General features: G+C 49.4%; 13 protein-coding genes across 13 annotated transcripts; 7 read left to right on the top strand and 6 right to left on the bottom strand.

The window, feature by feature from the left end:
* The first annotated feature begins 687 nt into the window (after nt 1-687).
* N7473_009384 (uncharacterized protein) lies at nt 688-2,971 on the top strand. Its single transcript, XM_057155323.1, has 3 exons — nt 688-1,732; nt 1,790-2,278; nt 2,337-2,971. The coding sequence occupies exons 1-3, from the start codon at nt 1,016-1,018 to the stop codon at nt 2,652-2,654; spliced, it is 1,524 nt and encodes a 507-aa protein (XP_057006453.1). The 5' UTR covers nt 688-1,015; the 3' UTR covers nt 2,655-2,971.
* Nucleotides 2,972-3,397: 426 nt separating this feature from the next.
* Nucleotides 3,398-3,936, bottom strand: N7473_009383 (uncharacterized protein; the record flags this gene model as incomplete). Its single annotated transcript, XM_057155322.1, has 2 exons — nt 3,398-3,803; nt 3,875-3,936. The coding sequence occupies 2 exons, from the start codon at nt 3,934-3,936 to the stop codon at nt 3,398-3,400; spliced, it is 468 nt and encodes a 155-aa protein (XP_057006452.1).
* A 514-nt stretch (nt 3,937-4,450) lies between these two features.
* Nucleotides 4,451-6,540, top strand: N7473_009382 (telomere repeat binding factor family protein; the record flags this gene model as incomplete). Its single annotated transcript, XM_057155321.1, has 3 exons — nt 4,451-5,517; nt 5,572-5,601; nt 5,655-6,540. 3 exons carry the CDS (start codon nt 4,451-4,453, stop codon nt 6,538-6,540), a joined length of 1,983 nt encoding a protein of 660 aa, XP_057006451.1.
* A 738-nt stretch (nt 6,541-7,278) lies between these two features.
* On the bottom strand, nt 7,279-7,979 carry N7473_009381 (sorting nexin-3; the record flags this gene model as incomplete). Its single annotated transcript, XM_057155320.1, has 3 exons — nt 7,279-7,307; nt 7,393-7,714; nt 7,902-7,979. The coding sequence occupies 3 exons, from the start codon at nt 7,977-7,979 to the stop codon at nt 7,279-7,281; spliced, it is 429 nt and encodes a 142-aa protein (XP_057006450.1).
* A 449-nt stretch (nt 7,980-8,428) lies between these two features.
* N7473_009380 (uncharacterized protein) lies at nt 8,429-9,231 on the bottom strand (the record flags this gene model as incomplete). The annotated part of the gene is made up of 3 exons (XM_057155319.1): nt 8,429-8,871; nt 8,935-9,064; nt 9,133-9,231. The coding sequence occupies 3 exons, from the start codon at nt 9,229-9,231 to the stop codon at nt 8,429-8,431; spliced, it is 672 nt and encodes a 223-aa protein (XP_057006449.1).
* A 1,786-nt stretch (nt 9,232-11,017) lies between these two features.
* Nucleotides 11,018-12,016, top strand: N7473_009379 (uncharacterized protein; the record flags this gene model as incomplete). Its single annotated transcript, XM_057155318.1, has 4 exons — nt 11,018-11,105; nt 11,160-11,186; nt 11,240-11,865; nt 11,927-12,016. 4 exons carry the CDS (start codon nt 11,018-11,020, stop codon nt 12,014-12,016), a joined length of 831 nt encoding a protein of 276 aa, XP_057006448.1.
* A 630-nt stretch (nt 12,017-12,646) lies between these two features.
* N7473_009378 (WD40 repeat domain-containing protein) lies at nt 12,647-15,067 on the top strand (the record flags this gene model as incomplete). Its single annotated transcript, XM_057155317.1, has 5 exons — nt 12,647-13,019; nt 13,099-13,451; nt 13,529-13,900; nt 13,964-14,729; nt 14,808-15,067. 5 exons carry the CDS (start codon nt 12,647-12,649, stop codon nt 15,065-15,067), a joined length of 2,124 nt encoding a protein of 707 aa, XP_057006447.1.
* A 596-nt stretch (nt 15,068-15,663) lies between these two features.
* N7473_009377 (translocon subunit SSS1) lies at nt 15,664-16,091 on the bottom strand (the record flags this gene model as incomplete). Its single annotated transcript, XM_057155316.1, has 4 exons — nt 15,664-15,704; nt 15,788-15,815; nt 15,895-15,953; nt 16,007-16,091. 4 exons carry the CDS (start codon nt 16,089-16,091, stop codon nt 15,664-15,666), a joined length of 213 nt encoding a protein of 70 aa, XP_057006446.1.
* An 816-nt stretch (nt 16,092-16,907) lies between these two features.
* N7473_009376 (uncharacterized protein) lies at nt 16,908-18,308 on the top strand (the record flags this gene model as incomplete). Its single annotated transcript, XM_057155315.1, has 3 exons — nt 16,908-17,428; nt 17,510-18,117; nt 18,208-18,308. The coding sequence occupies 3 exons, from the start codon at nt 16,908-16,910 to the stop codon at nt 18,306-18,308; spliced, it is 1,230 nt and encodes a 409-aa protein (XP_057006445.1).
* Nucleotides 18,309-20,168: 1,860 nt separating this feature from the next.
* On the top strand, nt 20,169-20,924 carry N7473_009375 (thioredoxin family protein). Its single transcript, XM_057155314.1, has 2 exons — nt 20,169-20,314; nt 20,376-20,924. Exons 1-2 carry the CDS (start codon nt 20,292-20,294, stop codon nt 20,677-20,679), a joined length of 327 nt encoding a protein of 108 aa, XP_057006444.1. The 5' UTR covers nt 20,169-20,291; the 3' UTR covers nt 20,680-20,924.
* Nucleotides 20,925-21,694: 770 nt separating this feature from the next.
* On the bottom strand, nt 21,695-24,085 carry gta1 (glutaminase GtaA; the record flags this gene model as incomplete). Its single annotated transcript, XM_057155313.1, has 7 exons — nt 21,695-21,767; nt 21,822-21,957; nt 22,013-22,156; nt 22,214-22,416; nt 22,469-23,492; nt 23,547-23,839; nt 23,892-24,085. The coding sequence occupies 7 exons, from the start codon at nt 24,083-24,085 to the stop codon at nt 21,695-21,697; spliced, it is 2,067 nt and encodes a 688-aa protein (XP_057006443.1).
* Nucleotides 24,086-24,375: 290 nt separating this feature from the next.
* N7473_009373 (uncharacterized protein) lies at nt 24,376-24,594 on the bottom strand (the record flags this gene model as incomplete). Its single annotated transcript, XM_057155312.1, has 1 exon — nt 24,376-24,594. One exon carries the CDS (start codon nt 24,592-24,594, stop codon nt 24,376-24,378), a length of 219 nt encoding a protein of 72 aa, XP_057006442.1.
* Nucleotides 24,595-24,840: 246 nt separating this feature from the next.
* On the top strand, nt 24,841-25,044 carry N7473_009372 (uncharacterized protein; the record flags this gene model as incomplete). Its single annotated transcript, XM_057155311.1, has 1 exon — nt 24,841-25,044. One exon carries the CDS (start codon nt 24,841-24,843, stop codon nt 25,042-25,044), a length of 204 nt encoding a protein of 67 aa, XP_057006441.1.
* Nucleotides 25,045-27,308: the final 2,264 nt, after the last annotated feature.

The raw sequence follows: 27,308 nt of genomic DNA, 5'->3' as shown, positions 1-27,308 counted from the left end.
ATTTACTTCATCCCAAGCAGGGGGAAATAATCCGATTATTTAATTTCTTGAATAATGTTCAATGTTCATAGTAGGTAAATGCCCGGTACTTTTCGAAATACTTCTAGAAAGTCAAACAATGGCATCGAACTGACCGCTTCCCAACCGATTTCTCCCTGGACCAAAGAATTTGCTGTAGAGAAGATAGGAAGTATAATCAATTCCAAAACCTGGTCGTCATGTTAATAACTCGACTGCTTTGCAGGCCCAACGGGTGCTCGGCATAGAAAAACGGGATCGCGATTCGGCAACCAGCGCAGCGAGTCAGAATCTATGTATAAACGGCGCAACGCAACGATAGCGCGCAGTAACTAAGTAGTTCGCCGCCAGGGGACCATTCTTTGCAGTGGAGACACGCAGGACCTCCCCGGCCGATCTGGAGCCACTTTAAGGAAGCATACGTGTTTTGTGATGGTCAATCTTGCCCCCTTTTCCCCTAGGCTTCCCTGCCCATCGGGTTCTTCCCAGCAGGTTGGGACGGGATTCGCGCCCCTCCCCGTTTTCAATATACCCAGTCATCCTTTTTTCGGTCAGTGTTCCCATTAACAATATTCCTCGTGATATGTCTAACGTGGCAGCACGGTGACCAGCAGGGATAAAAGGAGATTGTCCTGCCCATTCATAAAATCCAATCATCTCGCCCCCTTCCGAATGACCCGGAGCGTAAGCCCTGTTATATTCTATTCTCCCCCCAGAAACAATCAAGTATTGTTACAGTACCTTATTTTCTATAATACTTGACTATCTTCCCCCACCCATCTGCATTATTATTTATTTCCCCTTCCTTAGCCCCCCTATAGTTCTTTTCTACTCTAAAGAGCCCATAGCATCCGTTCCCTAGTTGTGGATCTCGTCTCTCTTCGATTCCATTCCTCCAACACCACCACTAGGGCCGCCTCATATGCGCCACGGTCTCTTGTTTTGCTCAATGTGTTTGTCTCTAAGATCTTGTCTTGGAGGCGTGGTGAACGCATAAATGCAATCAACCTGTACCGAGGAACCCTGGCATGACCAGCTTTCCATGTTACGGTCATCAAATTCCATCAACGCCTCACCATTGCAGCGGACGCGGCTCGAAATGTCGCAACCTATATCCCCTCGGTCTGTGGCACCGGACTCGACTCAATTCTCTTATCCATCTCTATTCCAAATTGGCGCAGAATTCCCACGGTTCGTGGTCCCTTATCGCTGGTGGGAGGACGAGGCTACTACTGTTCTGTGGGCATTTAATATCCCCGAGATTCGCCAAGTCATCCGGTACGGACTTTTTCGAGATGAGAACTTTCCGCGGAACTCGCTTTTGAGTCGTAACGCGGACACCATTGACGCATTTCTCGTGGCGCTGTCGGATCCACGAGAGCATCAGCTTTTAGGGAGTCTCTCTCACTTGCAAAGAGTTGAGGAAATTCTACGCCGTTGCAAAATTTCGCCATTTCAACCAGCGCCGTGGATGTGGTTTCCTCCGCCGCCAGGCCATGATCTAAATGCTCAAGAAATTGCCGATGCAATCGAAGCAGAAAGCCATCACCAGTTCCGCAAAATCTCCTTCGAAGAGATTGTGCGTGCCTCTCTTGGATATAATGCGGTCTCGGTCGAATGGTTCCTGCATCAGCATGCTGTTCTATACGTTTATCTTTTCAATCATCTTCAGATTTACCCAGAGGAAATCCCTCTCTATATAGAAGCGGAGAAGGTGAGCTGAGCCCGTCCATGAGACTACTCAACCCTTTACACTAAACCGCCATCAAAGCATTTACGGACTCAGAGTCCCTTTGCCCATCGGGCATTGATGCAGTGCATCCGCACCTTACAGCCAGACGCAGCCCACGATATGCCTCAGACTCTCACCCCAGGCTTCGAATTCATAGCAGGCCCTGTCCAGATGCTATTTAGAGACCAACCTCCCAGCTTGACCACCATCCTCAAGATATTTAGTGTTCTGGCCTTCCGTTTCCGACGTCAATATATCCATACCGCCAAAATGGAGTGGCATGTGCCGCTTAACACTACTATTCTGTTTTTGGAAGACTGTTTGAATTCGACGTCGCCGAAGGACCTGGCCCGTACGATGACAGGGAGTGACGAGCTCAATTTCTCCGGATTATCCCGACAGAACATCGTTGCCAATGATTCTCTAATGCGAGGACTTCTGACAAATTGGCACGATCTCAGTATGTCGGTTTGGGAATGCTGTGCGGCATTACCTGACATTGTCCCATTCCTACGGGAATGCGCCGAAGTAAGCATTTCACCCGTGTGACGAATACAATACTCGGATTCTAATGGGACAATTGCAGGCCCTCCTTGATGCTAGAAACTACCACTCGCTGACGGCTCTCACCGTTGGTCTGCACCGATACAACACCGCTACGACTCGCTTTCGCAGCTTGAATAGTACCGTTGGTGGAATGGTCTTTTTAGATCCAATACTTCCACCCGAAGTAGTCATCATCACCAATCCTGCCGAAAACTATGCATCCTATCGCCAGCAGTACTGTGAACATCCCGGAATCCCATTCCTCATTCCCCATCTTCGGGATTACCAGCAGCATGGGGAATCTGCCATCCAGCCCTTGCTTCAATATCTGCAAAATCAAATGGCAGCCAAGACGTAGATTGGTCGATCGACGCTAACTCATACCCTGCCTTGGGGTCGGTGAGAGAAATGAAGTGACTGCTTCTGCTTCGTGTGTGGCCGAAGGTGGCTGCAGGTGGTCATGCTAACAGGGCTATGTATGACATGGGGCTCTTTCGAACCTTTTTGTTTGTCTCTTAATGTCATTATCAAGGCGCAGCGAGTACACGGATGAAACTTGTTTGGGTTGACTTGCATTGCTGTTTTAGATTGCTTCGGATTTTGAGGGAACTATGTACTTCTACGCTATACCCATGCTGAAATTTGCAACGCTGGGCGTCTGGCGTTGAGTCGAGTTTATACAAATAATCTCTTTTTTTGCATCATCTTCCCTTGTTCGTTTTTCTAGTCTGCCCCACAATTGTGAGGGCCGAAGAGAGGTATACCAAGCCTTGTTAAGAGCAGGCAGTAAGTAGTCCAGCCCGGCCCATTGCAACAAATCGGAGCGCATCTGCCATCAGGCAACTGTGACAGGCAACTGTGAACCAAGGAGACTCAGTACTAGAATGAGGAAGGGGATAAATCCTAATGTGCTATGCTACAAAGTCTTTACAAATCAAATCAAACCCACGCGCCCGAAGCGCCAGATTATTTCGTTCCTTGAAAAGTCATTTGATCCCAATACAATCTGACAGCGGATAACACCACCCAGTTATTGCACGGTTGGATGCCCAAATTTTGACCCTACAGTTACAACGCAGCTGGTCAACAGCATCGCGCATTTTATTCTCGTTTCCCTGCCACCTTCGGCGCTGTCGCAGTCCCGAAAATCCCCACAAAATAAGCCAAACGATTGATGAATAGAAATGCGGTCGCGCCAATGTTCCCCCAAGTTAGAGGATTCCACGCGCCAACATTCACAAACGCAGCCCAACCCATCCCCAGATACGTGGCGTAGACATGACCGACATCTGCAATAGCCAGGGCGATCAGGTAATTGCGCACGACCTTGGGTTCTGTGCTTGTGTGCAATACGGCAACCCCGACGAGGAAAAGGAGGGAGTATAGGTTGCCGAGTTGGTAGGCTAGCGAGAGGCTGCTGGGATGGGCGGAGGGAGGGTCTACTTGGGGTGTTTGACCAGCGATGAAGCCGTTCAGGTCATACAGCGGGGCGAGGCTTCCGAGAACCCTGCAATGGAACGAGAATGAGTGACTGACTTAATAGGATGGACGGAAGAGGACGGGAAGGTGTATAGTTACAAGGAAAGAGGCTCAAGAATGCCGAATAGAACATGTGGCCAGGGTGGGAGGATGGTCGGCATTTTGTATAAAATCTGTTAATGGTTAGTCTGGTCTAGCTTCGGTAGATCTGACAGTCGCCAGCAGCAGGTTCCCTTGAAACTTCAGGGAAGCTTTAACCTCCGCGGAGAGGAGAGGGGAGGAGTGGGGAGGCACTCACAGGGCGCCTTGCAGCGACACGACCGGAAACAATGAGATGGGAGTTAATGAATGGACTAGAAAAAAGACGCAATTCCCTACACACCAGGGATCAAATGAATACAATTCAAAGAAGAAATGTAGAACAGAACTCGGTCGGTCGATCTTGCTGGAGAGTCGCTGGCTGACGTATGCGCTGCACTTATGGTCTTTCTCACCGCCCGTACCAAAACGTTATCGGGGACGCGTTATCGAGACTCAGTCAACTTGGTCTTTGCCAATCTCGAAACGAAAGAAATGGCCGACTGGCACACTCATTATGGATGATCAAATCAATTACTTGTCCTTCGGAAAATATAAACATTCTAGCGGGACTCTACCTTTGAATGAGCTACAAAAATGGATCCTCCTGGGGCCCTCCGCCCTCTCGACGAACCTTTACTCCGCGAGCTTCCTCAACTGCCCTTGCGTATCGCTCCTTTGCGAGAGCCAGTGTCTTCACGAACTCTCAGCATCCCGTCTCCCTTAGAACCAAACGCCAGCGGCGCGAGTGATTCAAGTACAATCTCCAAGACTGCCCCAAGTGGCGCAAACCATCCATCAAACACCAAGGCGGGCCTCCCGACAGTGAAAGAGTTCCTCAACGCGGCGCGAACTAAAAAGGCCGAGTCCGCCACGACAGATCCCCAATCGAATGTGGAACCACCGCCCAAACCTATTCTTCCAGCATTTGTAAACCTCCGCGCTCTAGAACGCTTTCCATTCTCATCTTCTTTCGACGACGATGCCCTCCATGGGCCGCGCAAGCGTCGGCGCTTAGATTTGCAGGCCGAGTCTTTCAGCGAACACTTGCAGTTACCCATTCCTCAGACCCAGAAAGAACAACGCCCGCCACCATTTGGCCCTTTTGCTATTCTAAATGGACTGAATGAGCCGCCTCCAAACGCTGCTCTCTTGCCGCCAATTGAGGCTGGCTCCTCGATCTCCCAGCTCCTAACAAAGCCTTCGCAAGGGAATGGCGCGGCCGTGGATACTGGCAATCCGATATCCGCAAATGGCACTATTGGCACCCCTGTTGAAGGCCAGACTGTAGAAAGAAGAGAAGCTAGGATTGAAGAGCTTCTTGATGCAACCCTTGATGACAATAACAACGATGACGACGACCATGATCATGACAATGCGCAACCAATCAATCAATATGATAATCCGGATACTTCCCAAACAGGACGGGAAAATGATATCCAAGAAAATGGGCCTACGCCTCATCCCCTTCCAACACCTGACGAGGAGCCCATGTCTCCCAAAACGCGAGGCCGATCTCGCAAAAACTTGAGAAAATGGACCGACGAGGAGACAACAGCATTGCTCCGCGGTGTGGTCAAGTGTGGTATTGGCAACTGGACTGCGATCCTCGCGCAGCCGGAACTTAAGTTCAATAAGAGAACAGCCTCAAACTTGAAAGACAGGTATGATCTATATTAACTCCCACTTTGTTGATCCATTGGCTGACTTTGCGATAGGTTTCGAGTGTGTTGCCCCTGGGCGTATCGGTAAGTTGGTCTATATTCAAAGCTAAAGATCACGTCGACTAACCCGAAACAAGTGCATCTGATCCAAATGAAGCCACAAAGCAATTGCGGGACCAGCTTGCCAATGCCCTCCTCAAAGCCCAAGCAGACGGCTCTGCCAACAGGCCTGGCAACATTCAGCTGCCCGAGCGAAACATTGTCAATGCCGGGTCCGGACCGAGTTCTAGCCACGGAAGTACTCCCGGCAGCTCACTCACTTCATCTGCATCTAGCATGTCATCTGGCACGCCAGATACAGAGCGCGGGGGTCTCATTACTCCACTTCAACAGTCTCCTCCAGAGAAGAGTGCATCAATATCCTCTACCCAGTCCCAATCAACCCTAGCATCCCTGGGCCTCCCAGAAGCACACGTCGCAACGAAATCAAAAAGACGTTCACGCCGCCCATTCACGACTGCCGAGGACGAGGCACTCCTCAAAGGCTACGCCGTCCATGGTTTCCAATGGACGTTGATCCAACAAGACCAGCGACTCAGCCTCGGTCACCGCAGAGCAACTGATCTACGTGACCGCTTCCGCACAAAATTTCCACACGCATACCGCGATGGAGGCTCAGTCAGTGGCAAAGCCATCAATTCACAACCCCAAGGCCAGGCCCCGGCGACCAGTACACCGGGACCGTCGTCTCAGAATCGGGATGCAAGTAACGAGTCAACCCCGACAAAGGCCCAGCCCACAAGCCACCGTCGACCCAAGTCCCATAGCCGGCACCCGTCTAGCATTTCAAATGCCAATGCTGGGCCGCTAGATGCAGCGTTCTTGCCTCCGCCACAGGGGTATTTGGACAATATGGTGCCTGGTGCGCTTTCGTTCCCGTCCGATGAAAATGCTGCCGGAGGGGCTCCGTCGCCTTGGGAGGATAATACGCTTGCGCCCATGGTTTGGGATGATCTCGGTTGAACAATATTTCTACAAAAGTGTTTCTTTTTCTTGCCCAATATTTTGTTACATGATTGATGATCCCTTTCTTCACACTGGGTGTTATTTTGTTTTGATTGTTTACTTGATATCCCGCAGTATACGATGGCTCTCCCCTTCAGAACCTTATGGTTGAACAGTTTAAATCCAAGTTGATTTCAACTTTCAATATGTTTCGTGCTTTTAATCGCAGCGTAGTTATCTGGCAGGCAGATTCGAGTGGCTCCGAGTTCCGAGATTGGAGATTGAAGCGAGATAAGAGTAATTCTACAATCAGAGGGAAGATCCCCACAGGAGATGGAATATCCATCCTGGACTGGGTAACATGCACCGCCAATTGTATCATATGTACCCTCCTTGAACATTATGACATTCGGACATGCCATTCCTACACAGAATCAAGGCTCAAGCTCAGACTGGTTTCAATTGCTCCCAGTGACACCATGACTATGAACCAACCATGGACGAGTACGAAACAAGATCGGATATCAAACTATTGAACCAAAGCGCAGGATGAGTGACCAAATAGCGTACACCTGTCAGTTCCTTTTGCGGAAACAACACTCCTGCGATTGGAAACAGGAACAATAACCTCGAAAAGGAAAAAAAAGGGCTAGAAAGGAGAAAAAAAGACCCCTCGCTCAAGGTGCTGAGTAGATGGAAAACGAACAAGAGATAATCACAAATGAGAAAGTAGGGAGAGCCTAATGTACTGCGAATCTACCACGCATTGCGGTCCCAGTTCGGATCTAAGATCAAAAATTATGTTAGCAAAAGTCCACAACAGGGACTTGGAGTATTGAATGCATGGAGAAGTTGGTTATATGCACGCACCCTGTATGAAACTCGCCAACACCTTACTTCCCGTCTGCAGCAACGGATGACCCGCAACAATCTGCAGGAACCGCTGAAGTCCCTCGCGTCGGTGCTCAATGACGTCGTCACTGAACCGGTTGGTGAAAACCTTGCCCGGCAGTGGGGGGATAGTCACGCGCGTGCTCTCGCGCTCGAGGATATCGCGGAAATACTCGAAATCGGAGTACCGGCGGCGCACGACCGAGTGCTTCAGCTTGAAGGCGGGGATGTTGGTTCGGCAGACGATTTCGTAGGAGGTGTACATGTTGCGGGATGTGCCGTGGGTTTGTGGGTTGCGTACCTATTGGGCTGGGTTAGAACTGGAGTGTGGAATGGTGGTTGTGTGTGCGGGTCGTGTGTGGATTGGAGATGTAGCTTGCGCTTGGATCGCGGGGTACAAAGGGTAGGGGATGAGCATGAAATAGCATCAGGGGCCCGGAGGATTGTTCTATATAACAGAGGGTATCCTGGGGAGGTATGCGACGCACCTCAATCTCGAGGAAATTCTCCGGGGGACCATAGATCTCCTCGAAGGTCTGCTGGCGTGACTCCGGGACGGACTGCATGGTGGGCGGGGTACTTCGGGGATGCGGCGAAGTTGGGTTGAATGTTTTTCGAGTTTACGACCGCAAACTGTGCGAAGTGGCAGGATCGCAATAACAGAAATACTCAATAGCAATTTCGCAGGATGTTAACGGGTCTCCGCACCGCAGCGTCAAAGGAGCGGAGGAGCGGGGATTGAGCTCGGATCTTCTATCAGCGATGATGACGAGGCGGGAAAATGGTTGATCCGCCTGACGTGGTTATCAGCGGGATCAGCCGAGATGGCAGGTAGTGATACTGTAGTATTTCCACTTTGGTACTTCTACAATGAACTCGGCAATGCTTTGATTGAAGATTTTATCATTATTCATTGCTAACATCAACTAGCCTTTAATCTGATCCGGACACCCTAGTGGAATTAAGCTAATGTCTGCTTGAATCCCGACGGGAAACTGCGTCATAAGAGACGCGATCACACGATCTGACCAGGGGCTGCCGTTGGATCATCCTTGCTGCGATCACTGCGATCACGGTGATCAAGCTCGATAATCTGCGGTGCTTCCGCTGAATAAGGTGGAGGTGGTGTAGCAGGGCGTGGTCCGGATCTCGACGGGCACTCACACCCCGCCTCCTTCTTGCTGAGACGAATCCGATACCATACCCAAGCACACAAGAGGATTACTACACCCAAGCATCCAGCGACAATACCACCGATCACTCTCCCGGTGAGTACGGGGATAATGGGGGTTGAATTCGTAGATTGCGAGGCAGTTGATGAGCGCGCAGAGCTTGAACTCGATAACGTGCCCGTTCCCCATGGATTCGAGTCGTACGAAGAGCAATTCGTCGACGGGCTAGCGGGGAGACCTTGACCGGACGCAGTGAGGCACCAGCTGTTGAAGGTGTTCTTGACTTCTGCATCCCAGGATCAGATGTTAGCCCTGACATGGCGCATTGCAAAAGTAGCGTATAACGCACTGCTGATATCCTCCCGGCACATATGAGCAATGCAACAGCCAAAGTCCGAGACGAAGTCTGGGGTCTGGCACCAGCACGTGGCGTTGAGATCGCATGGCAAGGTCAAGAATGAAGTGCCGGTGCAGAACAACTAGACCGCGCAACTTGGTTAGCTAGCTGTTCACATCTTGAACGGATTGTGATGATCATGACACTCACGGCGCACTCATTTGGGAACTCGGAGACGAGGTCGTAAAGAGAAGCTGCACTGGCGATGGACATGCATGCCGTCGCCAGCCACACCAGGGTGAGCTTCATGGTGCTTGGGTGTGAGATGGATGAGCGAGGAATGAGATAGGTGGGGTGGAAGGGAGTGAAGATGATGTAGTTAAAATGATCACTTGGAAATGGCGAGTTTAAGTCATTGTTATTCTCTCACAAGGCCAATTTCGAGGTGGCCATGAAAGACGCCAAACAAGCCTCAAGCGCCCGGAAAAAGACATGCACGGCCCCGTCGGGCGACAAGCAGTGAAAGGGAGATTATTTTTGAAAATGTCGCAACACTGCCCCCGAGACAAAGTCAAAGTCAAAGTACAGAGCCGTAAAAAGAAGTGAAATCTCTCAATTTACTCGAGGATATCAACAATCAATGAACCGAGTTAAGTAAGGCAAGTCTTGTTCATGGTGACTCTTTCACATCCCACCATTTCTCCAACTACATCCCTGCATGTTGTGTATTTAGAACATGGGGGCCGAAATTCCGGTTGGTTGGCAACAAGTCTTGTCTTTTTGGACCCCCAGAAATAACCGCAGCACATGCTCCCGTACCTAAAGCTTAATTGGACCGATCCAAGTATCGCGTTGATTGCCGCCCCATTCTTTATGCAGTCATTGTACAACCAAAATCGGCCCCGGGGGCCAACACTTCTAGTTTCGAGTAGCGGGTCATTGAAAATTAGAGTGTGAATACCCAGGTAATTAGAAGATTAGAACTCGATTCTCTTATATGACATAGAATTGAAATGGCTAAAATACCTCAGTAGCTCCCGTAAGAAGTGGTGGTTTCGGAAACCCCCGGTTCGCGACTTGGACTCCAAGGCGTGTGTCTCATGTTAGAGAGCCTCATAGTCTTGAACAGTGTGATGTAATTATTTATGGATATAAACCTTGAAAAAATAACTCTTCTCGACAACTTCTGAGTGAATCAGCCAACCACTAGCGATGTATGTACATTTCCAACTTGCCCCCGAAACTACAGAGCATAATGCGAGACCCTGCGCTTATGCAGTTCTTCAGCATCATATTTTGGGGTATTGATCACCAGCTTGAGAGCGGCTCCTGTGCTTATCTCCGCACAGGGTTTCTTTCCCCGCGTCCTATTCAGAGGTCGCGTGCGGGGATTGACGTACCCGGCAATTCAAATACTCGAACTGCCTTCCGATGTGTCCCCGGAATGAAGTACAAATGAAAGTTGCGGATGATGCGGATGCGTCAGTTATCCATCATCGATGCTTCCATCCAGAACGAAAGCTCATAATGTCAGTCTTCGTTAGCTTTGGCGAGAGAATATCCCCGTATGCCTTCTTAGCGGTCATTTTTGTGTTGGTGAGTACTTTGAGATAAAAGAAGTTCAAATCCTAGGACGATTTGGTTAATAATGTCTAGATCTTATTGCATATACTATATAGAGCCCTCTCTGGTCCTCTATCACGAATCCCTGGCCCATCTGCAGCCAAGTTCTCTTCACTATGGATCGTCTATCAATGCCGAAAGGCAAGACGCTCCATGGCAGTTCTTCAGCAACACGAAAAATATGGAGCATTCGTCCGAATCGCTCCCAATCACATCTCAATATCGGATCGCACGGCTTTGGAGACAATATATGGCCATCAGTCAGGGTTCCTGAAAGGTCCTTTCTATGAAGATAAGTCTTGTGTTATCGTCGCATTTTGAGGATATCATTTGATAATGATAAGCCAGTTTACCCTTTCATCAGGTGGAGCCCGTCTTGTTCAATACTCGGGATACACGAGTTCACCAAAGGAAGAAAAAGTATCTTAGCCCCGCGTTTTCAGCGAAGAATTTAAATGACTATGAACCGCATATGTCTGCGCAAGTTACGAAGCTTATGACTTGTATCACTCGTCATGCTCAGGGTAATGGAGAAGCCCGGATTGATTTCAATGAGTACTGTAAGTCTACGCGCAATTTGAAGATAAACTGACACCGTTGTCTAATTCATCCAGCGAACTATCTCGCCTTTGATGTCATAGGTATGTTCACCTCCATTGACTAACTCTACTCCATCTGATGGAATTATCCATAGGTGACTATGCTTTCGGAAAGCCATTCGGATTCCTCGACAAGGAAGAGAATCACCTGAATCTGATAACCACTATCGATGCGCGTGGGGAAGTGCTCAATGCCATAGGTCATCTCCCAGGGCTTCTAAGACCAGTGATGAAGTATTTTTATCTAGATCCGTTCTGGCCGAAGGGCCTGCAGGCAACCTCTAACCTAGCATCCATCGGCAAAAATGCCTACTACCAACGCAGAGATCAGCAAGACAGTCGAAAAGATCTCTTGAGCTTCCTGTTCAATGCGAAGGATCCAGATACCGGATCTCCTTTATCCGAGACAGAGATCATCGCCGAGTCAATCTCTTTTATAGTCGGTGGCAGTGATACCACGAGTTCTACCATGACCAATGTAGTCGATATTGTCTCGCGATTACCGGAAATTCAAAAGCAGCTCGCCGATGAGTTAGATAAGGCGTTTCCCGGACGTATGTCTGCGGGTTGGATCGCGGAGTTTCAACCTGTGAATCAACTACCTGTTTTGAATGCCGTGGTACGAGAGACGATGCGATTGAAGCCAACTAGCTCCACGGGCTTGGAGCGTGTTACACCACCAGGAGGCAAGGTAATTGCGGGAATTTTCATACCAGAGGGTGTGAGTATATCATTTTCAAACCGGATTGCAAAACCAAGCATTCATGCTCACGTTTGGAAAGACTCTGGTCAGCGTCCCGACCTTGAATATTCATCACGATGAGACTGCCTTTACAGTATGTGAGCCTGGCCAATCGGGATCACCCATCTAATTGCTGCTATCTAGAATCCCGATAAATTCGATATATCACGATGGATGGATGGAAAATCGTCTGACCATCTCGATTCGTTCTTCCCATTTTCCCTTGGGCCGCGTGCGTGTATTGGGCGAAAGTAGGTTGTTCTTTCAAAGTTATGATTCTCATGGTACTAATTTTTCAAAGCTTTGCATGGATGGAGATTTTGAAAACATTGGGTACTATCTTCAAGCTTTTCAGGATTGAACGCGCTACCTCATTGGAGACTGAAGTGCGCGAAGGATTCTTCGTGAAGAATAGCGAGTGTAGAGTCCGGATCACGAGAAGATAAGAGTAGTCAGCCAATTATGGAGAATTGGCGAATTGGGCCATAGCCATATTGCAATGCCTGACAGTATCTAGTCGCGCCCTTAAATACTCAATGCAATGCCCCTCACCATTTGTTTGGGCCCGCCCAAGATCACAATTAAAGATTCCAATCGATAGCCCCACTACTTCTTTGTCACTGCGGAGATAAAAGGAGTTAATCGAGTTCCCCGTCAGCCGATCGGCGGAAGCAGCGGTGACTTACACTATCGCCCTATCGATAAGCCCGACTCCTCCTCATCCCATCATCTCTCCTACCATCACCTCACTCACGTCATCATGGCCTCCCCAGGTTTACCCTCTGAGGAGACACGAGATCCTACTGAGGATCAACCAGTCTGGCATCCAGCTCAAGAGTGGCCTGACGAGGCTGATACTACAACGGAATCCGATTACCATCCTAGCCAATCGAGGTCCGAAGACGACGAATCGATGAGCAACGAGGACGATGATATGACCCCTGGTCGTTCCCGGGGTCATAGCAATGATACCGAACAAGGAGCTGTTGCAGAAGGAAATGAACAGCTCAATCTTAGTGGTATTCACATCGAACTCGACGAAATGGGTGGCTACCTCGAATGGGTGTCAGGCGATGAGCTGGATATTGATACAGATGATATGCTCGTTATTGGAGAGACTAATGATCCCCGAAGTAAGCCTATATGAATACCATCTTTTTCCTCTCTTCTCTAAAATCCTATGTCAATTAACCTCTGACCGTTCGCATGCAGTCGAAAGATCCCAGTTATTCCAGTTGCTAGCAACCACAGGTCTCCGAGAGATGCTCTATCCGAATGGGTGGCCATACGGCACAGAGAGAGACGAGTTCGGTGAAGTGGAAGACTATGATGAAGAGGTCCTATCTCATTTGATTGGAAGACGACGCAAGCCGAAGTTCGTGTGGCCCAAGGTTCCAAGTGATGCAGGTACCAAGTTGATGGCCTCTGGTCACTTTGGGACGGACCCATACTACGTCGATCGAATGAAAAAGCGGAAGGAAGTCTTTGCAACAAATCTCATGAGACGGGAGCTTGGCATCAACTCTCACGGAGTCCGGCAGAGAGCTAATCAATCCATCTGTCAGGTAAGGACGGATAGCCGCATTGCCAACCCCAAGGTTCCACCTTTTTGCATACTAATCTGGCATATCCTATCATGCAGAGCATGATTCCAGGCTCTCGGGCAGACAAAATTATCCACTACGACTCCCGAAGCTACTCTGGTCAATACTCCGATGATGGGGATTTCTTTTTCTGCTGTGAACAGGATTTCAGGGTTCGGATGTACGATACATCTAATCCATATGAGTGGAAGTACTACAAGACCGTGGAGTATCCGTATGGCCAATGGACCATCACAGATGCTTCGCTGAGTCCGGACAACCGTTTTCTTGTTTACAGCTCGATCCGCAGCGCAGCCTACCTCGCGCCGACAGACCCGGACGATGACTCGGATCCACACGAGCTAGACTTTTCCCTGTTGCCGGGTCAAGCACGTCGAAACGCCTGGGATTTGTCACGAGCGCAGTTTGGCGTAAGTTTGGCACTCATACTAGTCCATTTGGAGATTAAGTGGAAGCTCACTCGAGACTGACAGATCTGGTCCCTTCGATTTTCCGGAGACGGGCGGGAGGTTGTTGCCGGTACAAATGAGAACTCGGTGATAGTTCTTGATCTCGAGACACGGAGGCCAGTTCTCACTCTAGGAAACCGTCACCAGGGTCATGTGAATGCAGTCTGTTTTGGAGACACATCCTCGCCTCATATTCTCTACTCCGGATCTGATGATACAACTCTGCGTGTCTGGGACCGACGTTCAATGGGCGATGGACGTGAAGCCGGCGTCTTCATGGGCCACACTGACGGCTTAACATACATTGACAGCAAGGGTGATGGTCGCTACGTCCTGTCCAACAGTAAAGACCAAACGATGAAGCTTTGGGATTTGCGGAACATGATGTCAGCATCCGCAGCCGACAAAATCAACCCAAATACCTACGCTACCAATTTTGACTATCGATTTGAAGAATATCCCGAATATAAGCGTCAATCCCATCCAAGTGACCACTCGATTGTGACATTCCGCGGCCACAGTGTCCTCAAAACTCTCATCCGTTGCCATTTCTCGCCACCAGGCAGCACAAACTCGCGCTATGTCTACACGGGCAGCGAAGATGGCCAAGTCTACGTGTACAATATTGATGCCACGTTGGCTGGTACGATTGATGTCAAATCGGCGACTATGAATTCTCGACCCCGTGGGCCCGATACTCTGTCCAATATGTGGGATCTGGGTGGAGACATGAAGTGGAGAACTTGTGTTCGAGATGCAAGCTGGCACCCCAGCATTCCTATGGTAGCAGGTAAGTCGCACTAACTATTCCCTGCGCGTACAGTACTTTATATTATTCGATGACGTGAGCTAACTTTACTTTCTCAAGCAACCTCCTGGAATGGCTGGGGTCTCTCTAGCGGCACATGCACTGTTCACTCATGGAACGATGGCGCCGACGACGACGAAGGTGATCCGCCAATTGGACGAAGCTACGATCACAAATTGCGACCCTTACCCGAATTCAATCGCTATCAGGACAATCCTCCACCTAGCCGGGTACATCGACGCACACGACGCCCACTGCGCAGCCGGCCTGTCGCTCGGTTGGATACAGACGACAATGAGGAGGATGAGACTGGATGGTGATATGTGACGGCGAACCGTTCTACACAACTGAGAGTTGATATGCGTGAAAAGTGATTGTCTGAGATCGGGATTCTGGGAGGGCATTTGACTTGTTTCACGAAAGGTTCCCATGTGTTGTACTTATTGACGACCTAACGAAGCTGCAAATACGATCACTTTTTTCGTAAAATGAGAGACACAAGTAGATCATAGATCTGATATGCCAGAGAACGAAATTGGGTATGGAGGGTCGTTGATTGATCACAAACAAGGTGAAAGACCCCTATTGGTACAAGTAAGTGGTATATGGTATCTCAAGGGTGGCGATGATGCACTCCCATCGCATCCCAAAATAAAAAAAAGGTCGCCAATGATTGTAAACTCCAGACGACAAGGCAAAAAAAAAACATGGAGCTCCTCTCGTGTGCTCCCCGAGGCTTGGGTCGCCCCTCCCCCCTTTCCGTGCAATGCGCACGCGAGCATGGACATGGGCGGGATTCATTCAATTCGCTCAACAGATACCCATATCCGACTGCGACGTGTATTCATCTTCTCTCTCCGCATCTCCTTGATTGAGTCGGCTCTCGATTCGCAAGATTGTAAAGGCGTCGAGTCATTTATGCGCCACCAACCAGGACCTGGTTGACGGGAATGTGGACTGTAGTAGTGAACCCAATGTCAGCTATCTGCTCAATGCTCCGTGTTCTAGCGACGTAGTATATATCTGTAGCGAGTACTTACTCAACTTGACAAAGTATCCAATGGCACCCTGAATGTCCGTGTTAGCCAAATTGCACTACAACGATTCGCATTCTTCGAAGATGCTCCAAAATATGGCAATAACATACCATGACCAGGAAACCCATGCCAACAGCCTGGCTAATCTTGATGAACTCGCGCTTGTCGGCTGCAAAGAGTGTCAGCATCTCTCCCAATCGGCCACGGGGGGATCGACATTACGCTTGGTGCAGCGGCGGATGAAGAGGCTTCCCTCCCGGACAAAGTCCTTGGGGATATCAGCAAGCTCTTGGAAAGTCTCCGACATTGTGGATGAGTATTGTAAAAGGAGGGTGAGATATGGAAGAAGGAAAGTCTGGGGAATTGGAACGGGGATGGGAAATGCCACGGGAACGTTGGCGTGGCCTCTGCTGTCTCGGAGGCGGGACCGGAATAACTATTTTGCCGGGCGAAGCTTAGGAGCTCCCAGTCGCGACTATCCGTATCTCCTCTCATCAATTATCTCGCGTCTCATTCTGCTCCTGTCAACCCGACGATATCGGGGTCTTCTGATACTATTCAAGTGGGAGGGATTGACCTATTTTCTTTGTACGAGGGCTTCAAGGCACTGTCCCGGGTCTTGTCAACATTATTGCCGCTGCCTGTCTGTGGCCGGTGTCTCTCTCTTTCTACCTGTATCCGGAACCCGGAAATCAAGAGGAAATCAAGAGGAAACAGCCTGTACGTGCCTCAGCTGGTGGAACGGCTTTTGTCATTACGGGGGTGAAGCATTTTCGGCTCTGGATTGTACGTATGGTTGTGCCTTTTTCTTCTGGCTTGTGTTACGCGATAGTGATATGGTTTCATGACCCGCTTTTACTCTAATACACCTGCTACTATTGCATCAGCCCTTTTCGTTTCACACTGACTTGTGAATCATCTCGTGGTTGAACGTTGGGAAATCATTCTTCGTGCTAATTGATCTCCTATGCCTGCAGACATGTACTCTACTTGAATCCTCAAGCAACCAAGCAGCAGAAGATCAAGCAGGGTCTGTGTACTATCCAACCTCGCAATATCAAAAAAATCGAACTCGTTTCTCTCTCGGACCAGCGGTCTCTCATCAATCACTCTAGCTTGCACAATGGCGACAGAGGATGACAATTTCGATATTGACATCTATGGGGATGGCGGAGGCTTCAGTGCAAACGATCAGGGCGATGCGAAACAGGAAGGTGATGACCTCGACCTAGATATCCCGGAGCCTGAAGGGCAGGCAACGACAAACGATACGAATGATACGTCCACGCTCGAGCCCTCTTCTACTTCAAAAGCTCAGACTGAACCTCTTCACTCCTCCAACTCTACACATCACTCTCTCCCTTCACAAGCTTCCCACATTCCACACTCTACGAACGGCGACCACACCATGTCGCAAGAACAACTCTCTACTCAAGACGCCATGAGCGCACCTCACGGTATCAAGCGCAAGGACTACGAGGATCGCCCCACCGACCCCGATGCGACCACTGCACTGGTCATCTCCGACCTCTACTGGTGGACCACCGACGACGACATCCGCGGCTGGGTGAATTCGGCTCACGCAGAGGATGAGCTCAAGGAAGTGACTTTCAACGAGCACAAGGTGAATGGCAAGAGCAAGGGGTAAGTCTCGTCACATCATCTATTAATATATGCGCCCTCTCAGTTCTGGCAGCTAATCATACGCTCATCTTCACCTTGCAGTCAAGCCTTTGTAGAATTCACCACCACTCAGGCCGCAACGGCCACTAAGCACTATCTTGAGACCGCATCCGGTCTGAAGCACACTGCGCAGTATGCCAGTGCGCAAATGAACCCCTTCAAGACGCACCCCAAGGACGCCTTGATGCGCAAGGATGGCTCCCGCGGCAATGCCAGCTTCAACTCCGGCGGCAACCAGAACATGAACTTCGGCGGCGGCGGCAATATGAACATGGGCGGTTACCGCGGCCGCGGCGGCTACAACAACAACCGCGGACCTGGCAACATGGGCGGTTTCAACAACCGCAACAACTTCAACAACATGGGCGGTTTCCAGGGTGGCAACGCACCCGCCGCCGGTGGCATGATGGGCGGCTTCCAGGCCGGACCCATGGGCATGCAAAACTTCGGGTTCAACAACCGCGGCGGCATGATGAACAACATGCGCGGCGGCCCCGGTGGCATGCGTGGCGGCCGAGGGGGAAACATGGCCGGAGCTGGCATGATGATGCCCGGTATGAACCCAATGGGCGGCATGGGCATGAACCCCATGGCCGGAGGAGGCATGAACCCCATGATGGGCAACATGGGTGGCAACATGGGAATGCAGGGTGAGTGGTGATCTCTGATCTTACTTTTACTTGTACTGTGTCCTTTCAAGAGATGAATATACGCTAACTCCTATATGCCAGGATTCCAAGGCCCCAACCCGGCATTCAACCAGAACTTCTTCGGCGGTGCCAACCAGGGGGGCGACGGCACCTGGAACCCTCACGGCGCCAAGCGCAGTCGCCAGGAGTAAGGGCCTGCGCCAAAAGCGCCCTGTTCGAGTCTTTGATTTTATTTTATTTTTTTCGCGGTGCACGTCGGTGCACGTCGGAGAGCTGGCTACGGAGTCTGGCTGTTTTTTTCTTCTCTCATTCCATTCGTCCCTTCTCTTTCTGATCTCCCGTCTGGTCTCTCAGTTTGAACTCGCCTAGCGATTACTTTGGACGATGACCGGGGAGTGAAGAAAGAGAAGGGATTTGATATATTAGGGGTTTGTTTAGGCTCGAATGGGATTTCGAGATTTTTTTCCTCTCTCTTCTTTTCACAATTGTATTCAATGTAATTCAAATCTGTCCATCCGCTGTTATGACATGTATTATATTCGACGGTGGAGTTTGGGGTAATTATTTGGGCGTTGTTGTTCCAATTGGGGATCAGGGCCTTTGGTTGTCATTGGACTTTTTTTATATCTGTATCATATGTTCAATGGGGGACTGGTGGATCCTGTCACTATATCAAAAACGACATGTACAATGACGGAGAATCCTCCTGGGATGACTGGTTCATTGCCAACGTGGACGGTTCTCATCCAGCACGCCGCACGACGCATAGGGATGGTGGAAGTCTTTCAAAGCATGGATAGTGGCCAGTAACCACATGACGACCCCTTCTCGACAGGAATTGTGCCATAGTCCTAAATGGACCATCAAAAATGCGAGCTATTCATTCTAAACGCGATCATAATGAGCTAATCGGAGAGCCACGAGCGCTCCCGAAGTATGTACAGTAGAATTCGCAAACGAGTTTTCTAGTGGTTATATAACTCTTTGCAGTCGATGCTAGAAGCTTCTTTTATTGATACGGACTCGAAGAAGTAGCTCCGGGGATGGATATTCGTTACTGGAAGGGTTAGCATTGGAATCCCAATCAGGCAAGAACAGAGGTTACCACCGGTTTTCAGGTCAAACAATCAACTTCCCCCCTCTGATGGCCTAGTTGGTATCCACCATAAATTGGAGAACCATTGGTGTGCCCTGGAGGAGTGGGCAAACAAAAGATGAAATATACTGGGCCAGTGTTGACGCTTCGAGCTCCACGGACGGCCGGACACACCCCTAGGCGGGGGGAAGTTCTTTTTTTTTGAGATTTTGTCGGCAATATTATTTTTTTCTAACTAGACATCTATCCTAAAACTTTATATTTTATCAACCTTAACTCTTTAATGCCTTTCTTAAAGGTGTTAGAGGGTGAAAAGGGCTCTATCACGCGGCACTAGGGACTGGCGATGTTCTTCGGTGTCCGTGGATGGTGATCCACTAACAGGACGAAGTATATAGGGGAGGACAAGGTTGGCGGTTCAATTCATGAAGGCAGCAAGTTTGCTCATTTAAATTCTTGGAGAGATTTGGGCCTGTGCCAGTTGGAAATCATTCGATATCAGTGCCAGACAAACAACGAGAAGGGTAAGAATGTACTTCCTTTGACAGCTCCCACTCCAGTCTTCAATATGTCCGCATACTCAACTGGAAGCAACTGTTTATTTTCTGTTCCTCTGGTCAGTATGGCTAATTAAAAGTTACACATCATAGTTAGATAGAGTCAGGTCACAGATTATCCTTAAGTCTCTATGCTCTTGTGAATCTAAAGCTACCATACTGCCTCGGCATGTAATAGAATATCCTGGAAGAAATTGGATCATTTGAATTGACAAGTCAATGGAAGAATGCTGGATGACCTACTTCGATATTCTGTCTATACTAATGAATTGAACTTGATTATCACACTATCAAAGTACTACTGTACTGTTCCCGGGTCGCACGGGCATCAGACGACGGCTGTTGCCCCACCGCGATCACCCCACTTGTCGTCATCAAGAAGATCCGATCTTCTTTATCATCTCCATCATCGAACGCCAACCTCCATTTCCCTTTCACAAACTCCCATCCACAAACTCAGAAACCAAATATCTCCTCTTAAAAACTCTAACTACCATCCACCCATCTACCAAACCGCCACAATGCCAGTCGAAGCCATCACCAGGTATGTACTGTACCACCCTCTCCAACCCCCCTTCACGCTACCCCCGGCTCACCTTTCCCAGCAAACAAGACTTCCTCACCAAAATCCTCGACGCCAACAGCGGCCCCATTGTCCTAGACGCCTGGGCCGAATGGTGCGGCCCCTGCAAAGCCATCGCCCCCAAGGTCGAAGAGTTCAGCACCCAATACCCTCAAGCCAAGTTCTACAAGGTCGACGTGGACAAGGTGCCCGACGTTGCACAGGAGCTTGGCATTCGCGCTATGCCGACAATCTTGTTCTTTAATAATGGGGAGAAGATTACGGAGGTTGTTGGGGCTAATCCGCAAGGGATTGAGAATGGGATTAAGGCTCTTGTTGCGGTTTGAGGACCATCGGAGAGGTTGTGTTAGTATGTGACTTTGAGACTATGGGCTAGTGGCCGCGCGGGGATTATGGGAATGCGTGGGAATCATGGCTTGAATGAATGATTTTACTCTTCGCTCTTCGCTTTTTTTGGTTTGAGTACAGGGACTCTGTATCGTAGTCGAGTAATTGTCTCGGCAATTGATAGAAGCCAAGTTCACGAACCTACAACAAACCATAATCAAAAGACGCATATACAACCAGTTCATCGCGGACCCGACTCTACCCTCCTTAGGGAAAATAAACACGCCGTCCTTAACCACAGTGAATCCTTCCTTCCTACATAGACAAAATGGAGTAAAGATCTTACTCTTTCGCTCCAGACATCAAATCTAAAGCTTCCGAGGCGGAGTAAGAATGGGTCCGTGGCTGGGGGCCCGACCCGGGTAGTGGAGAGCTCAGATAAAGCCATCCGGCACTAAACAATTGACATCCTCATTAGGATGTGATATCGGGATGAAAAACATATAACCCCATTGAATATGACCTGGAGCATAGACACGGCATTCCATGTGACCCTTAGGAGAACTTACCCCCCATTCCCGTATCCGGAAACCTCTCATACATCATTATCTCACGGAATCAGTACGTTCATTTTACTAGATTCAAAGAGTAAAAATGGCTCAATTGAAATGAAACGAACCACGTAGGTAGGTATGTATACACAAACCTCAATCTCCCCACCACCATGCAAAACATCAACACATAAAATTCAACGAAGGACCATCAACAGAAGCTCTACGGATGGGTATCAGGGCCTGCAGCAACAGGATCGCACACAAAACAAAGCGAGCGAATGACGGTGACGATCAGAGTGTCATAATCCAGGTACCCCTCAACTCAGGATCCCGGGAAAGTTTGAAAAGAACGTTGCCTCTCGGGAATAACTCATTTTCTCCGATGGTTATAGGGGCGGGAAAGTGGTTTAAAAAGAATAGTATATAAGAAGGCATTCACAAGAAGCGAAGGTGGGCCCGTTTACGAGGCGACGAGAAGAGGTGCGAAGGAACCACCCACCACAGGACGGGCGACAAAGGTGTTTTGTGGGTAACTGATGTTTTGTCAGTGGGAACTATAGCAGACAAGCAATTTTGTCATGACTTACTTTCCGGATCCCGTATCGTAGAGATCAGTCAGAGCCCGGTTGGTCGGGGTCTCGTTAACCCAGGTGGCCAGGTCCTTGATGAACAAATCCCTGGTATCAGCGGAGGCGACAGCCGCGGCAAAGCACTCCCAATCACCTAGCTGTAAGTTAGTATATTGTGATAATTATTATAAGGCCAGACGTAAGCTTACCCTTGGTGTAGGTATGGCGAGTATCCAGAGGAACACCATATCTGTTGGCGACAGTCGGGTAAAAGTCGCTCTGCATCTTGTAGACATATTGGGGCACCAGGTTTAGGCCAAGTTGAGCATCGGCGAACAGATTATAAAGAAGGCCTAGAAAAAAGTTCAGCCGAGGTAAGATAGAGAATTTCTCGTGGTACTGCAGCTTACCGTGGCTGCTCTCATCGCCGTACGACAGAGTAGTATGGGCCGGTGTCACATTCTTGTTGATGGCGAGAGTCTGCCATTGGTTGATGTAATCATGGGCGATTCTAGAATAGTTGGCAGCATCGGCCGTGTGGCCGGTCTCTTTTGCAATGACGGACATGGCCTGGATACCGATCATTCCCTTCAGGGCCAGGTTGGTTTGGTTGCTAATTGTCGGTTAGTTACTGAGACTAGGCTGAAGAGAGAACTTCTACTCACGCAAGAGATCCAGCAAAGTCATCGGTAGAGATCTGGTTGGCTGGGTACAGTGCCTCATCGATGAGGTAGCTCACCCACTTCTTGAGCAGAGTATAGTGGGTGCTCAGGTAATCAGTGTCACCGGCCTTCTGGGCATATGCCAAGGTCATAATGATCATGTTTCCGCACTCCTCCAGAGGCATGGCCTCATCATTACCATCATTGTGGCCCGTGGCGTTGGGATAGTTTGAGCCCAGGTCGTGCATAGCATAGCTCTGAGGATAATGTCCGGCCTCCTGGTTCTCAAACAGGGGGTCGAGAACAAGCTTCAAGAATTCCGGGTTTGAGTACAGGAAGATGGGATACGCCGGGAAAACAACGTCGACAGTGTTCATGTTGCCGTCAGATGAGATTTCCTTCAGGAACAGATAGGTCTTGCTCTCTGTTCCGCACAGCTGGGTTGCACCGAATGCCTGCCGGGCCGAAAGCGAAGTAAGCGTGAGGTATTCCTCACCCGCAACAGCAATCGATTCCGTGGCAACCTTGCTGTCGAATGAGCTTGCTAGAGCACTGGAATCGCTAAAGTCCTTGTGGAAGAAGGTAACTGCATCCACGTCCGTGGTGAAGTAGCTCTTCCACAGGGACGGCACGGGGCCATAGCCAGATGAACCTTCATATTGAATAGCCTCATCCTGGGTCAGACCTAGTGAGAAGAGCGTGCTGACGGGGCTTGAATTGACAGTTCCTAGGTTGGATGAGAATCCAAAGACGGGCCAGGCATTGTTGATAGCGCGGTAGTTGGTGTCGGCTTCGTTGGTCAGAGCACCATTGGACGAGAACTGCCCACGCACAACGGTATCTTGACCAGACTGGTGGGTCATGCCATTGGCGGCATCAGTTGACCAGTACCAGTATCCCCATTCGGCTTGCTGGTTAATTTCAGAGAAGGCCAGCTGGGTCTGTCGCCAAACCTTGTGGTATGCAACACCATCGGTTGTACCATAGTCCCACTGGGCAGTGGTACCACGGTCTCCGGAGACCCATTCTAGATCAAGTTAGAATCAAGGACTTTTTGTTTTTCTTGTTCTTGCCAACTTACCAGCAGAGATATCCGCATAGACCTGCACATCATGATCATTGCCATCCAACGACGAAACCTCAACATTCAAGTAGGAGAAAATGAGAGATTGGCGCTTAAAGTCATCGGGAGTGATTGGCGACATGAAAGTGATGTTCATCTCGACCTTTCCGCCAACGTCCATGGTGAAGATACTCTTTGTTGACGTATACTCGAACGCAGTCTGTGTTACAGTGTTTGAGCCCGGCAGACCCATCCAGGTATAGGTAGCGCCGTCAACGCGAATCAAACCACACCATCCAGTAATTTGGTTCCTAACAATTGTAAGTAGTGTTTTGCAACCAGCTTCACACTCATAGAACGTACCCCCAGAAGACGGGCCATTCGCCCGCCAGATATCCGCCATTTCCACCATCACTGCCCGCGTTCAACCAGGTGCTTAGGTACGGCGACTTGACAGCCAACGGGAGAGCTGGAGGCCGAGCAGGCGTAAAGGTCGACTGGGCACCAACGGAGGCGACGAAAGACGACACCAACAGAGCAAAATGCCACAACTGCATCGTGCCGATATTCCAGGTGAAACAAACAATCAAAAAAAGGATTGGACGGGATCAAAATGATCAACCAAGAGCATGAGCTCGTGCTAAAATAGAAATGTCAGGTAGAAACCTGAAGCCGTATAAGAAAGGCAAAAAAGGAAGGTCGACTGTCGAGAGTAAGGAGAGACAAGAAACTCCAGGAGCTACCGCGACAAAGATAGACTATGGACTGGCTTTCACGGAGACAAGGCGCAAGGGAAAGATCGACGTTGTGTTTACAGGAATGTCAGGGACATTTTTATAGTCGAGCCCTAGACCAACGAGACCAGGAGGAGAGGGGGTCGCGCCCAGAAACCCCGACTCGGGCCCGCATGCCAGAATGCTCCCTCCACGGCCACAATCGAGATGCGGTCTAGCGCGTGGAGATTGGGGATTGCACCGAGCAGCAGACCTGCATTTGTCGAGCAAAGCTCCGAGCGAGCACGTCGGCTGATCATTGTCAGCGCTCCGAAGACCGAGATGGAAGCCATGCGGATAATTCTGCCATATGGCAAGGGAGGGAAAAGGGCAGATGTGAGGGGGTGGTATAGGGGGTGTGAGTGGACATCATTCTCATGGATGTGGACAGGGAGGATAACCAGTTAGGGCTCGGGATGACAGGGGGGATATGATCAAGACAGGGCAGATACTACAAAACCAAGAAAGACGAGAAACTCCGGGGGATTACCGTTTCTCAGGGCCGATACAACCGAACAGGATTCTATCCACATGCAGTCATGCAGTCATGCAATGATCCAGTCCCAAATCAGATTGTCGAGCGTAACCCCGAGCCAGAAGAATCGCGGTCAACAAGGACACTGAATCGGGCCAAGAAGCATCAGGTCGCATGGAACAAGCAGCGGTCTATGCGGGATCGACCCAGTGGCGCTCAAGGAACGAAAACGAGTTTAGCCTTCAGCTGCAGTCTTGCAGGTGACTGAGCGAGTGGGCACACGGGATGGCGTAAATAAGAAATAAGAAATAATAAGGCTGTGGAGTAAACGAGTGTGGAGATAGACTTGAGTAATGAGGATGGAGAAAAGCGGGAGAGTAGAAGATGGAGGGAAGGAAAAGAACAAGAGAGGTGGGAAAAGAGAGTCATGCTTCCACCTTTCCATCTTCTTGCCGTCATAGTTCATCGATGGTCTGTATTCAGACTGTTGTGGTTGTATAGTTCCCGGAGGAAAGCACGTTGGAGGGACTCGGGGTCGGGGTTCCGTGATGGCATCAGGCGGACACATACACACCATTAGACAAATAATATCAGAGCAACATAACAACTCCAAGAAGAATAATAGTCAACTATCAAGCCGCCTATCATATTCTATAGTCCTCATCTATTCCACTCACAACATATGAATCTCCTCGGCTGTCGGCTTTAAGGGCTTAGTATGGTCATTTCTTAATTTTCCTCCAAATCCATCGGGTCCAATATTTAGTGCCCGAGTCTGCGGGGAAATGGCGATCAGCAGAGGCGCCCGAATGATGCCATCAGGTCCAATAAACTGACTACAGTAGTTACTACTATAGTTACTACAGTCGTATACTAACTACGGATTATGTTGCCCTTCACTTCTACAGTCTGTCATGACTATCTGCCAGAATTTACATGTATCGAGAGATCACTCTACAAAAAGCAAGACATCGGGGACCTGCAGCAGTGTAAATAAGCGGTGGCAGGGTTCTCAAGAGTGTTCAAATCGCAAACCCTCCCCTTGCAGGGATCAGTTCGCATCTACGCGTCGTGTCGGGAGAAGACCGATCGGAGAACACAGTAAATGGAAGTACTCGATACTTAGGAAATCCCCCTTCAAGTTACCTCCTAGTGTCGCGTGCCCTAGTATCCGCTACTTCCTCGCAGATCCATCAGTCTACGACCTCCTTGCCGGGGCCCCTTTGTGACACGTCAGGTCGCTCTTCTCAGGGGAAATAAGGAACAGGGCAGGGCCCTCTTTTCACCCCCTCATTAACCATCCCATTTACAGAGGGATATCCGGTCGACTACGTTCCTGAAGACTACACTCGATGTTGTCATTGGTAGAGAGTTTAAATAAGAGGAGGCGCCGGCAAATGTGGCTGACTACCGATGTAACATCTATGGATGTTGGAGTAATCTACAGTCTGGTTGGTGCGGCGCTGGGACTCTCTTGGAACGGAGTATATACGGTAGATTAGCACCGTGGATATTGTTTGGTTGTTTTTTTAATTAAACGATGGAACTAATTTTAATCTGCAGAATATTGAGCACCGAACTAACCAACAGACTAGTTGTAGCTTCGGTAAACTCCGTGAGAAAGTCAAGATGGGTTTACTTCATCTGCATGTCACTGACCTATAGCGACATCTTAACACTAAATCTTGTCTCTTCGCCGATATTAACCCGCCAAGCGATATCACAGTAGCACTCGCTACTACAAATCTAATATCATATCGACCAGGAAGTGATTTAGCAAAAGCTAGAACATGAATACTCTATGTAGTACATCCCAAGGCCAAGAGCACAGGCCAAGCCTGCCCAGCCATCCCCCCTTCCTACCGGGTCCTGGAGTATGAATCCTACATAGCTCGCTCAGCATGTACACCAAAGTCATATTTCACATATCCCAATTATCCTTGTCTGAGGAAGCACTGAAAGCCTGGCCTACAGTACCCCTTGCCCACTGCAGCTTGCCATGCCTCTACCATGCCAAGAACGTGGTTATCTTGTCCATCTACTCGCGATGTAGACCAGTAAAATGTAGAGTGTACAGTATTCTATGCATCTTTTCTGCATTCTGTCATTCTCTTGCCACGAGCATATGGCACGAGACTACCTCATGTTCTCTGCCGATCCCTTCGTCTTGGCTTCGTTGATCATCGGCCTCGTGCATCATGCATGCCCATGGGGGATCATAAGTCATCGTGCATAAGGCGAACCCCGGGGGTTCAACACTGATGATGGGCAGGCAGGACTATGAGAATGTACTCATTCCGACCGGTGTACAGGGCTTATAGAGTTGATAATCAATACCTTGCTTCATTGATCATCCTGGGCTTACGGATGTCTCCTAGGCTCGTTCTGATCGGATACAGCGGTGTGAGGTCATGAAGCTCGTCTAGGATAGAAGTAGACACAAGAAATTAAGCAAGTACATAACATCAAATCTAGGACTTGGAGAAAGAAGTTCATGTTCACCGCTGCTATCAAGGGGTCTGATTTGCACAG

Source organism: Penicillium subrubescens, assembly GCF_028828155.1.
Source record: "Penicillium subrubescens strain IBT 31985 chromosome Unknown utg000006l_segment0_segment0, whole genome shotgun sequence".
In the NCBI taxonomy this organism is placed as follows: domain Eukaryota; kingdom Fungi; phylum Ascomycota; class Eurotiomycetes; order Eurotiales; family Aspergillaceae; genus Penicillium; species Penicillium subrubescens.
Note: the sequence above shows the minus strand (reverse complement) of the source record. Positions and strands in the feature narration are given on the sequence as shown.

Bases quoted from the DNA above. Each gene is read 5' to 3' on its own strand.
- N7473_009384 (XM_057155323.1), top strand. From the start codon at position 1,016: ATGCAATCAACCTGTACCGAGGAACCCTGGCATGACCAGCTTTCCATG. The intron at 1,733-1,789 runs GTGAGCTGAGCC...CCGCCATCAAAG, and splicing joins TCTATATAGAAGCGGAGAAG to CATTTACGGACTCAGAGTCC. The intron at 2,279-2,336 runs GTAAGCATTTCA...GGACAATTGCAG, and splicing joins TCCTACGGGAATGCGCCGAA to GCCCTCCTTGATGCTAGAAA.
- N7473_009375 (XM_057155314.1), top strand. From the start codon at position 20,292: ATGCCAGTCGAAGCCATCACCAG. The intron at 20,315-20,375 runs GTATGTACTGTA...CACCTTTCCCAG, and splicing joins CCAGTCGAAGCCATCACCAG to CAAACAAGACTTCCTCACCA.